The 12,182-nt window shown below is 43.1% G+C and overlaps 2 protein-coding genes across 3 annotated transcripts; one reads left to right on the top strand and one right to left on the bottom strand.

Annotated features, from left to right (window-relative positions):
- Positions 1-2,523: 2,523 nt before the first annotated feature.
- Positions 2,524-6,492, bottom strand: MCAT (malonyl-CoA-acyl carrier protein transacylase). The gene is made up of 4 exons (XM_077266577.1): positions 5,893-6,492; positions 5,675-5,762; positions 4,534-4,751; positions 2,524-3,795 (listed from the first exon to the last, which is right to left on the bottom strand). The coding sequence occupies exons 1-4, from the start codon at positions 6,316-6,318 to the stop codon at positions 3,379-3,381; spliced, it is 1,149 nt and encodes a 382-aa protein (XP_077122692.1). The 5' UTR covers positions 6,319-6,492; the 3' UTR covers positions 2,524-3,378.
- A 162-nt stretch (positions 6,493-6,654) lies between these two features.
- LOC143776822 (translocator protein-like) lies at positions 6,655-11,287 on the top strand. Of its 2 annotated transcripts, none has more exons than XM_077266584.1 (4): positions 6,655-6,765; positions 9,987-10,169; positions 10,596-10,734; positions 10,898-11,287. In XM_077266584.1, the coding sequence occupies exons 2-4, from the start codon at positions 9,991-9,993 to the stop codon at positions 11,066-11,068; spliced, it is 489 nt and encodes a 162-aa protein (XP_077122699.1). In that variant the 5' UTR covers positions 6,655-6,765; positions 9,987-9,990; the 3' UTR covers positions 11,069-11,287. The 2 variants fall into 2 exon arrangements, with proteins under 2 accessions (XP_077122699.1, XP_077122700.1); XM_077266585.1 differs by lacking the exon at positions 6,655-6,765 and adding an exon at positions 8,723-8,746.
- Positions 11,288-12,182: the final 895 nt, after the last annotated feature.

Here is a 12,182-nt window from a genome sequence, read left to right as displayed (position 1 = left end):
TCTAACATTAAAAAAATAAAATATTACCCTTCTATTATAGGTAGGAATATGCATATTCTCTCCCCTGACTCACACAGTCATTAGTATCTGTGAGGGTTGTGTGCAAAGTCTCAGTGTACCCTATGTGATGGATACAGCAGTCTCATTGTACCCTATGTGACGTATATAGGAGTCTTAATGAACCTTATACGATGTATCTTCACTTTGCAGAGTCTTAATGTATTCTATGAAATGCAGCTTCAGCCTGACTCCTGCTTGTAACTGACAAGAAGAAACGTATCACAAGCAGGAGGCATGGTAAATGGGCTGAAACTGCATCTCATAGGATGCACTCAGACTCTGGAGGGTTGAAGATTAATCACATGGGATACACAGACTCTGCCGTTTGAGGAAGGAACAACTGGGCCATTAGAAAAAAATGTAAGCAGTGTAAAAAAGGAACAATATCACAGGCAACAAATCATTACAGAAGGCATACAAAAGAGCCTCAGAATCTACATACTGATACAGTGCTGTTCTAAAAGAAGATTCCGCAGATTGCATTTTTTTTTTTTCTTCACAAAGCACGGTAAAGGCATACTTATTGGTAATATAGAAATTAATCCCAAGAGTTTCTTTCTCATACGTTTATGTCTTTTTTCATCCATCTGCCCCTTGTGCATACAGCTTCACATAAATGGGCTGCCTTATTCTTACTCTGCTAAAACTACATTTCTCAGCAGCACTTGCTTCTCCTCAGTGCTGCAGACCCCCTCCCCACTCTCCTGTGTACTCGTTACTAGCCCCACCTCTGTTATCAGGCCAAGCTAAATGTAGAATTCACCTTATGCTTCTGTGTACTGACTGCTTCTGTACAGTCCGCCAACTATATCATCTGCCATCTACATCAGCATAGATGTTCTGTGTGTTATCATTATTACCTGGTTTATAGCCGAGCTCAACTCTCCTGCATTCCTCCACAATGGCAGAGGATTAACTTCTGCCATATGCATCAATCAAGCAGGAGCTGCAGTTTCACATCACTGATCTCTCAGCACAGGGCAACACACACAGCTCCGCACTGCCTGATAATTACAGGGATTGCAGGAGAATTGAGCTCTGATGGAAACCAGCCAACAATGATGTAAAAACACAAGCGGCTATCCTGACGTAGATGCGAAGATATAATCAGCCAGGAAGGATACTGTAGAAGTTTATTCCAAAAAGTAAACTTTGTCGGTGCCGTTTGGCTTTTACAGACTCTGTTTCTCTTTACTTTGGATGGTACTTGAGTTAACAGAGAATCCATCAGCGAGCATGCTAAGACATGGGAGTTTGTAATGCAAATCTGTCTTTTTCTGAACTCCACTGCGATATAATCTAAGACTGGAGACCACATTAACGTACAGCTGAACTTCGCTGTGGTCCTAAACCGCTTCCCGTAAACGGATTCAAATGTACATCCAGATTGCAAGTAGCTTCTCACAATCTACTGTACTGTTATGTCCCAGGCGCACACACAAAAAAAATAATAGCTGTTTTTTTTTCCATCTCACCCCATGGAAAAATGAAATAAAAAGCGATAAAAAAAATTGTATGTATCCCAAAATGGCACCAATGAAAACTACATCTTGTCTTGATTTTCCAAATATGCAGAACCCTGTCTCTGGGATTCTAGGGCACAGATCCTAAGAACGCTGGGGGGGTGACCCCCAGCGATCAGCGAGTTATCCCCCTATGATATGGATAGCGGATACCTTTAGGGTATGTCTCCACGTTCAGGATTGCATCAGGATTTGGTCAGGATTTTCCATCAGTTTTTGTAAGCCAAAACCAGGAGTGGAACAATCAGAGGAAAAGTATAATAGAAACATATGCACCACTTCTGTATTTATCACCCACTCCTGGTTTTGGCTTACAAAAACTGATGGAAAATCCTGACCAAATCCTGATGCAATCCTGAACGTGGAGACTTACCCTTACTTGGAGAGGGGATAACCCTTTAATTACTGGAAGTACTGACTCATGCCAGCAGGTGTCACTGCTGCAGCATTTTTAAAAGGCCCCTTAGTTCTCTGGCCGAGTCCGCCATTGGGTAAATACTACTGATGAGCGAATATATTAGTTACTCGAGATTTCTCGAGCACACTCGGGGTCCTCCGAGCATTTTTTAGTGCACGGAGTTTTAGTTTTTCTTGCCGCATCTGAATGATTTACATCTGATAGCCAGGCGGAGTACATGTGGGGGTTGCCTGGTTGCTAGGGAATCCCCACATGTACTTATGCTGGCTATCAGATGTAAATCATTCAGCTGTGGCAAGAAAAACTAAAACTCCGAGCACTAAAAAATACTCGGAGGACACCCGAGCATGCTCGAGAAATCTCGAGTAACGAGTATATTCGCTCATCACTAGTAAATACCTCTTCTCACAGCCATTGCAGACACTGTGCGCAAGCGTGACCACTGCTCCATTCAATTTCCTCCAGAATGGGGTGGGATCCTCGTTCTAGTGATCCTCGGGGGTCCTGACGATCATACATTTATCAGACATTTTTCTTTGCTTTTTCACACACGGATAACACAAAACTTTGACTTTAATACAGGATGAAACTCTACAAAGCTTCGCATGGAAGCAAAAAGTGGAGACCTAGAGGCGGGCAGTGAGAAATGATAAAAGATCACCACATTAGAAGGGTTGTCAGACTTACAAAAAAACATTTTTATATACTCGTTTAGGTAATTTTGAGTTAATAAACAGTATCTAAATAACAAACAGAGGGGCGTCCTCTGTTCAGGATCCCCATCTCTTCTCACTCTGGAGAACCCACACAGACATTATTAATGTGCAATACTTCTCCTCCCCAGTGGGGGCACTGTGGGCAAACTCAACACTTACCACCAGATTTACTCTTAGGTCGCAGCTGATTACGAAACGTCCTGCTTCATAGATCCCCAATAAATCAGGTTATTGCCAAGGGACCCTTCTATCAACTAGGGATTTTACCAAACCCAAGTACCCTGCTAACAAGAACACTGACCATTCTGCATTTGCATAGTGTAGTAGGTCGAACATTGGCGGGAAGAACACACAACCAAGGTCTCGTGAGCCGGACCACTGACGATCAACCGATCATTGTATTGGCTATCATATTAGAGGGGTCACTGTTAATGAGCTGGAATTTTAATAGGACCCAGACAAAGCAGAATTTTGGGTGTCACTCAAGTTTCCTACATCTAGGGGAGTACCGATTCTCCTTGTGGGCAATTCATCCTGAAGGAAAATGTATGCAGTCAGTGGAGGACGGAGTACTAGTTGGCTACGTGAGAAGCCTTTAAAATGGCCTTAGGTAGCAAATCAGTACCCAGCGATTCAGCGGCCCATTAAAAGTCCAGATGCATCATTTCACCTCCTCACTTTCAAAAACATCTATACTTTTATAAGACCTCCAGGCCTTCAAGTTGCAGATCCTGAGCATAGCTCCCAGCTGAACTCCCGGCCCCATTTCAAAGGTGCGAGGAAAGTTGGTTCCTTGCTTCCTCTCGTAGATGGCGTGCATCGTCTGTTCCCATTTCACAGGGCAGACCAGCTGCTTGGACAGGAGGTCCTCCATGGCCGAGGCATGTCGGTACCTCTTCCCGTCTACGTTACAGTACACGTTGACCAACGGCTGCTTAAAGTTCAGGGTCTTCAGGACCTTCTGTAAAGGCTCCACAGCCGGCTCCATTAATGGGGTATGGAAGGCGCCGCTGACCGGTAACAACTTAGTCCGAGCGATGGAGAACTTTTTGGAATTGGTTTGCAGGAACTCAATGGCCTGGAAGAGAAGTAGTAAAATTATCATCATGAACTTATGCCACAGTTCTGCTTAGAAAGTCCACGGAAGGGGATAAAGTAGCCATAATTATTACTGTAATGGGCAGAGGAACTATGCTACGGTTAAAGGGACGTTTCTTCTTAGAGAATCCACGTCAAAACCTCAAGAAAGTAGAAAGCGTCTCACATGTCCGGCAGCCACCTCTCCAAGATGGGGCCTTATTGTCTTATGTGAGAGACTATCGGACATGGTAGACATGCCGCAAATTTCCAAAACAAGAGTAACCCTTTAATGTTCATAGAAGCCCTGCAACATCCTTCATATTTACCGATGTGGGTAGGAAGAAGGATCCAGGGTTTACCATTTCAACCTCCTCAACGTTTCACCCCATTGTAGATAAGCCGTCAGTCATTTACATTACCGCTTGTTTCCTTTATGACAACCAATATAGAGGTGACCCACTTGTCACTTTGGCTCTATAGATCAGGGTTGTCAAACTGCATTCCTCAAGGGCCGCAAACAGGTCATGTTTTCAGGATTTCCTTGTATTGCACAGGTGATAATTTAACCACCTGCAAAGATAATGATTCCTGCTCCTTGTGCAATGCTAAGGAAATCTTGAAAACCCGCATGGTTTGAGGTTGAGGCCCTCCAGGAATGCAGTTTGACACCCCTGCTATAGATCAATTATGTCTATGACCAAGTAGATAAGTAGGACCGCCACATACAGAATCTCACCTCCTTATGTCCAGCAATGACTTTGCCATTCGGGAACAGGAAGTTTGCCACCCTGCAGACGGGATCCGCTATGCCCAACGTCTTGCAGTGCTCTTCAGCCTCAGCACAGGCCAAGTGATACTTCGTCTTAGGCGTCCCAAACACAGAGAGCATCCCACTTGGTACAGCATCAGACGCCTCCTGCATGGCCTCCGCTCGGACTTTCACCGCATAAAGAGCTGCAGTAAAAATACTCCAGACGTAAAAACTATCAAATCTTATCATCAACATTATTACATTATTAACAGGAAATATATATATATATAAAACAGCACAGCAGACTTCCAGAAAAAAAAAAAAAAGTGATGTTTATTGTTATTGCTCAAATTTGTTTTCTACTGTAGCAAGGAGCCTTCCGAGATTGCTGGCTGGGGATGCGTGCACTTTGTTAAGGTACCGTTTTTGGTGCTGTTCCAAATTTATATATATATATATATATATATATATATATATATATATATATATATATATATATACATATATATATACATACATACATACACACACGAACACAGTGTGTATATATATATATATATGTGTATATATATATATATATATATATATATATATATACACACCGTGTGCGTGTGTATGTATATATATATATATATATATATACACACACACACACACACGGTATATATACTATATATATATATATATATATATATATATATATATATATATATATATATATATTTTTATTTTTTTATTTTTTTTTTTCAGCTTTTAAAAGGCTCCCAATTATTCAGAAATAGGGGTCCCAATGATCATTCTCAGTTATCGTCCGTAGGTATAGATTGGAGCAGAGTAAACAGCTGACGCTATAAATCCAACATTTATCTCCTAGAGTAAAACAAACAAATAAATTTGCAGGACCTTGGTGCTGTAGTCGGGTCAGTAACTTGCGGCAGACTTGTATCCTGCCTCCTACCTACATCACCGGCTATTCAGCCTGGCACGGCATCAGCCTATGAAGCCGGCTACCCAAAGGAGAAGAAAAGGATACCGGTAGGAGGCGATTCATAAGGCCCATAGTATACTGACACGACCAGTGAACCAAGGTCCTGAAAATCAATTTGCTCCCCCCCCATCTTCTTACCTTCTGCAAAGTCTAAAGCACCAGCAAAAACAAGGGCAGCGAATTCCCCAATGCTAAAGCCGGCCGTCACCACACAGTTCTCCACGGCCTGGAGGAAGAGAAAGATAAATGATGAATACACAGATGTGCAATGACCTAACGATCCAATCTAAATCATTAGCAGTGATCTCCAGTGGTTACGGAACTACTACTCCCAGCATGGGGAGGGGTGTACTTACTTCAGGGTCCTCTTGGCTGAGTTTCTCGGCTGCGGCCAGGGAGGTGATGAAGACGGCCGGTTGGCAGTGCACGGTCTTATTCAGCATCTCGGCCGGGCCCTTGAGGCATAGGTCCAGCAGGTCATAACCCAGCACCTTGTGGGCAGCCAGGAACATGGCCCTGACATTGGGGTACTGGAGGAGTCCGCGGGCCATGCCCACCTGCTGGCTGCCCTGCCCCGGGAACAGGACCACCGTGCTGTCCAGCGGCGACCTGGATGGCTGGCGCTCTTCTACGCCTTCTCTGTCCACCTCTGCCTCCGCCAGTAAACTGACTATGTCCTCCTTCTCACTATTAGACGCCCACCTCTGACACTGGGCAACCTTGTGCCCACTATACAGCAGCCTCCTATAGATGCACGACCTGAGAAGAGAGGAGCCCCCCATGCCTGCTGGTGACCCCCCCACCAACTCCCTACAGGGTCCCCCTGACAGATAACACGTGACTACACAAGCTGCACTCGTACACGTGGGTCACGCTGACTTCTCAAGGACACTTCCGGGTGAGCCGTGCACCGCCAAAGGCTTCCCCCTCCCCGGGAACATTCATCACAGACACAAATGTTCCGCGTCACTTTATTCCTACCATTTTAACAATATTAGGATGAAAAGAGCAACTTATGTGACGGTACATCGCACAAAACAATTATTCAATAGCATTAAGGTTCATTTTTGTGGGGTTTTTTTTGCCCTTAGCTAAGATGGCCGATGAGGGCATCTCCCTTCTTCCCTCTAGACTCCGCCCCCTGGTCAGCTGACTCGTGCACTCCCCTGAAAATATGTGTCTGTCCCTGCGCTGGTGCATATATAGCAGAGGTGACAGGAGCAGCAGAGGTGAGTGCAGCCAGCTAATCCTTCCTGACTATTATTAATGCACAATTGCACAGAAGACTGCGCTTATTTGTTAAACATGCACTGCTGGGACTTGTAGTTCCACAGTAGAAATAGACAATAGATATATATTAGTGCAATAGAAAACTTGTCTGTTGCTACTGTTGAACTACAAGTCCCAGCAATGCATGTGTAACATATTATATATATATATATATATATATATATATATATATATATATATATTTTATTTTTTTATTTGTAAAGTATTTACGGTAATTTATTTTTCTTTAGATTTTTGTAAGATTACACTTTTTTTAAGCTTTTTTTTATAGTATTACTTTGCATTTATTTTCTAATATTATTATTTACTATTATTACCGTGCACATATTACATTGAAAACTGCTCCACACCCGTAGTAAATGGTAAACCACTCCCTCGGCTTACACAACGTATACTTGGCGCTCCCATGATACCTGAGTGGAAGTTGTTATGGAGAAGAATAGCCATAATGATCTATGGCTGACAATGGGGAAATGGTATTTTCATGTCTGTGTGGGGGGAGGGGAGGTTTTGGCTGTAAAAGGTGTAATTTAACTTTTTTTTTCGTAAGGGTTTTTTTTCTTTTTTTTTTGCTTGGCATGTTTACATGTTTAGGTTTTTTTTTTTTGCTTGGTATTAGGGTTTTTTTTGCTTGGCATGTTTACATTTTTAGGGTTTTTTTGCTTGATTATTTTCACTTTTTTAGGGTTTTTTTCCGCTTGTTTTACATTGTTTAGAAGGTTTTTTTAGCTTGGTGTTTTTACTTTTTTTTTTTTATTCTATAAAAAAAAAAAGTGGTGTAGGTTGTATTTTACAATTCTTTCCCATTGAAATCAATAGGGAGATCTTGCACTCGCTGTCCTGAAGCAGTAATTGTGCTCAGCGTGTTATATGGAGTTGCTACTTTTGCAATTTCTTAACATATTCAGCCAATTCGGTGTAAAGTGCCCCTAAAATACAAGACGTCTGCGAGTCTTGACTGGACGCAGGGTGCGGACGACGCTGGAGTCTTATCTGCTTGTGGCAGCAAAAATCCGAAAACGTGGCTGCTCGTAGGAGATAAATGTGTACTGACGGGTGTGTTAGGAGACATCTTATACAATGGAGGAGCGTTTATGGGATTTTATTGAAGATGAAAGCTGATTCTTCTTGTATGTAAAGGGCTGATGTGGGAAGACGCCCCTTGTAAGAAACCACACAATATTCGCATGTGAGAAAATGGCCTTTAGGCACATTCAGGTGACTCAAGATCCACATCCCCCTCCCGTGAACTTGGGATATTATCATGCTCTAGGTTTGCTTTACTCGGGGTCTGGATATTGCGGCCTAAAATCTAGCAGTCTGAATGAGGCCTAGTGTATCTCTAAGGAAAAAATGACCCTGCTGCCCATAGCAACCAATCAGAATGTAGCTTAGCTTTTGTAAACTGCTCTGGGACCGTGAAACAAGAACTCTGATTGGTTCCAATATGGAGGCTCCCCTCTCCATAGAAATGAATAGGAGTGTCGGAGAGGAATGTGAGACGTTGCTGATTTTTCTCCTACATGGAATGGTGGATTAGAGAGCGCATAAAACAGAACTGGTGCTCCCAGTCAAGGAGGTGGGTTTTTTTGTTTTTGTTTTTTTTTCCAGCAGGTCCCTCCAGACAGCACCATGGAGGTAGTCCTTCCTTCACCTATTGTGAGGCAGGATCGCAGAAAAGTTAAAATGCCTCTCCCACCTCGACCCTACAGTGTTTTTCTTCTCCCTAGAAGGACAACAATTATTGAATAGTATAAAGGTTAATTTTGGGGGGGTTTTAATTTTTGCCTTTAGGTAGTAGGAGAGCAGAGCTCATCAACACGAAGATTTACTTGGGGAGCTCAGGGGGATCGGCGGGCATCCAGCTCTTCCCTTCCCTTTCCGGGCTGATACCTCGCTGGGTAGAGGTCCCTCAGCCAGGTCAGTAGAGCGGGAAGTGGCTCCTGACTTTGCCGATTCCCTCTATGGTGGGCTTTCGGCATTACCAGCTGACCCTGTTGAAAGGCTAGTCCTCTGGGCTAATACTAGCCTCATACCGACCGTATGGGAACGCAACAAGTTGCCTTAGGGCTTCATTTCCTCCAGGCTGAGACCAAGTTTGATAGCTTGATCACTTCCAAACTCCCTGTGTCGTTATTATCGGTATCATCGGAGTGATGTCCCACGCTGCCTTATCGGGGGTTCTCAGGATGGTCCCAGTGTTGGTAATGGTGGGATGTTGCCAGCCAGCCTGCATTTTTCTTAGTTTCATTAATATCCAGCCCCGTAGTTGAGGCGTAGAGATCTAAGGATTCATAATGCACGTCCTTGGGCTCCTAGATGAGTAACCCCAATACTCGGCCCATTATCCATATACTGGGGCTTTCGTGCCTACCCTGGGGCCTTTTGTTAGATATTCTCCATGGTGCTGTCCAGAGGGACGTACTGGAAAAAGGGAATTGGACCTACCGGTAGTCCCTCGGGACAGCACCATTGCTTTCTCTCCGTTGTGTTCTTTTTTAGTCTTACACAAGATCGATCTTCCTGCAGATCATTCATCCATCATGTCACCATGGCTCGAGATCGAGGGTCTCTTATAGGGTTTCGTATAGACCATTTGCATCCATCCTTCAGTGGTACTTTGAAAAACACTGGAGGGTGGAGGTGGGACAGGGCTTTAGGTCAAGGAAGGACTACCTCCAGTGGTGCTGTGCTGAGGGACTACCTTGAAACCAAATTACCGGTAGGTTGTCCAGTAGTGGACAACCCCTTTAAGTGAGAGTGAGGCTTTCACTTCATATGTCAATAGAAAAGTTTACCAATGGAGCCGAAATTAGAAATAAAACCGCTTTCCAAATAGTCCTGATTTAAAAAAAAAATCTACCGTTTTGTGTTCACAGCTCCTCTGCAAATGTATATGTCTCTATGGTTGCAGGGGACAAATTGAAAAGAGTACCAAACATCTCAGTTAAACTTTATGGACAGGCATTGTTTTGTTTTGTTTTTTCTCCCAACTGTGCTATGTTTCTTCAGGATCAGGCTATACTGGGTTTAATTGTGGACTTGGAAACGCATAGGTTTGCAGAGGAGCTGCATACACTTTTTTAATAATAGCACTTGAAGTGTTTTTACTCTGTCCGCTTCAGTGTTTTTTTCTTCTTTTTTTTTTTTTTTTCAATAGTACAATGCCTTCCTGGGCTCCTGCCATCGGTCTCACTGTTTTGCCCCATGTGGGTGGAATACTTGGAGGACTCATTACCCGTAAAGAGGTCAAAACGTGGTATACGACGCTAACGAAACCATCATGGCGGCCTCCTAATTGGATGTTTGCACCAGTGTGGACAACCCTGTACACATCTATGGGGTAAGTACGATCCAAAAAAAAAAATATATATATTCCTAGAGATTTACTGAAATCCCACCACCATCACTTCCAACCGACACGGCTTTTTACTATGTGATTCCCCTATCTTGGTAGGAAAGATCCTTTATCAAAAGGTGATCAGCGATCAACACTGATCTGTAGAGACAACTAGCAATAAGTGTTTAGTTTCCCTGCAGCGCCCCCTCAGGGGAAATAAAGAATTACACAGGGCCTATTGGAATCAATGGTTAATATAGGACTGGACGGGTCCTCCAGATTGTAAAAAGCTCTTTGCAACCAGGAGATTAGGATTCTACACATAGGACCCCCTCTGTTACTCAGAATCCCCCAATATGTGTACATGATAATAGGTTTTATGAACTGGATAAATATATATTTTACTTTTTTTTTTTTTTTTTTTTTTAGTTATGGTTCCTATCTGATCTATAAAGAGTTGGGTGGATTCACTGAAGACGCTGTGGTTCCTTTAGGACTGTATGGGGGACAGCTGGCTCTTAACTGGGCCTGGACCCCAATATTCTTTGGAGCCCACAAAATTGGTTGGGTAAGTGGTGCTATATAATCTGGAGGGCACCAGTATGTCTTTATTTACCAGGGTTCTCCCAAAAGCAAATGTTTGCAGATTGAAATATAGAAAGGGGGCACATTTGTGTTTGGTGGAGTCCCCCTTTACATTTTTTTTTATTTTATTTTTTTTTTTATTTCAGGGTTTTTTTGAAATCGTCCTCCTCACTGGTACAGTCGTACTTACAACCGCGTCTTGGTATCCGATCAGTAAGACGGCGGCCTACCTCATGTTCCCTTACATCGCCTGGTTGTCGTTGGCCTCTACCCTGAACTACGTCATTTGGAGGGACAACAAGGACAAGTCTGAGTGAGGAGGATTTAGGCGCCGGAGGTCGATTTGGACAAGATGGAGGATGAAGTGATATATAGATGGTCACTTTTTAGCATCGGACTTGTCTGTTGCCTGCACACCAGCCGAACACTAATAATGTTACAGTGCCAGGGCACAATGATGCCCGATCCTATCCTTTAAGTGCCTTAATCATGTGCTCATTGCTAAATGCAAAATAAAGGACATTGGAAATAATGCATGCATGGCTAAGCTGGACAATTTTTTTTTCCATTTAGCAGTTGGACCTCGGTTTATTGATCCAAAGCTCCATATGCCCCCTAGATATGCAGTATTATGGCATAGGAAGATAAAATACTGCCTGTGGCCACCACTAGAGGGAGCTCAATGCATACACATTGCAGTAATCCAACTGTATGCAGTGTGCTCCCTCTAGTGGTAGCTGCAGGCAACTAAGATTATATTCAGTCCCTGTGAATGTAGAGCCATTGGTGAGAAAAGCTCCCAGTTTATATGGGTCATATATGTTGGGTTACCTTGTGGTGGGGTTTTGTTTTTTACATGCTTAATACATCTCTGAATGCCAATACCGTGGTACACATAAAAGATATATGTGAGGAAAGTTTCCAGTCTAATAAAGGATTAATTGTAGTCTGCTCAGAGATTTAAAGGGAATATGTAATGAGACAATTACAGATTTGTTTTTATGGAAGGTGCTACTTTCAGACTGGATGCTTGGCATTATCATAGACTGGCATTACCTGTTCTTACAATGGAAGGTAACACCTCTAAATAAAATAGACAACACAGGATCCACAATTCCCAGTCGGTGATATCACCTCCTCCTACTCATGTACAATGACTGATAACCTCTTTTATACTGGGCTCCACCATTTGCTTTAAGTGATATCACAGCTCACCTCCTCCTCCTGTACAATGACTGACAACACCTCTATATACAGTAGATAACACAGGATCCACCATTCACAATAGGTGATGTCACAGCTCACCTCCTCCTCCTGTACAATGACTGATAACAGCCCTAAATATAGCAGATAACACAGTATCTGTGTAAAAGGACGATTCCAGAATCACTGCTTCAGACTGTGGATTCTGTGTTCCATCTTTCCCCTCCC

Source organism: Ranitomeya variabilis, chromosome 5 (genome assembly GCF_051348905.1).
Source record: "Ranitomeya variabilis isolate aRanVar5 chromosome 5, aRanVar5.hap1, whole genome shotgun sequence".
In the NCBI taxonomy this organism is placed as follows: Eukaryota; Metazoa; Chordata; class Amphibia; order Anura; family Dendrobatidae; genus Ranitomeya; species Ranitomeya variabilis.
The sequence above is the reverse complement of the archived record's forward strand: the minus strand, read 5'-3'. Positions and strand labels throughout refer to the sequence as shown.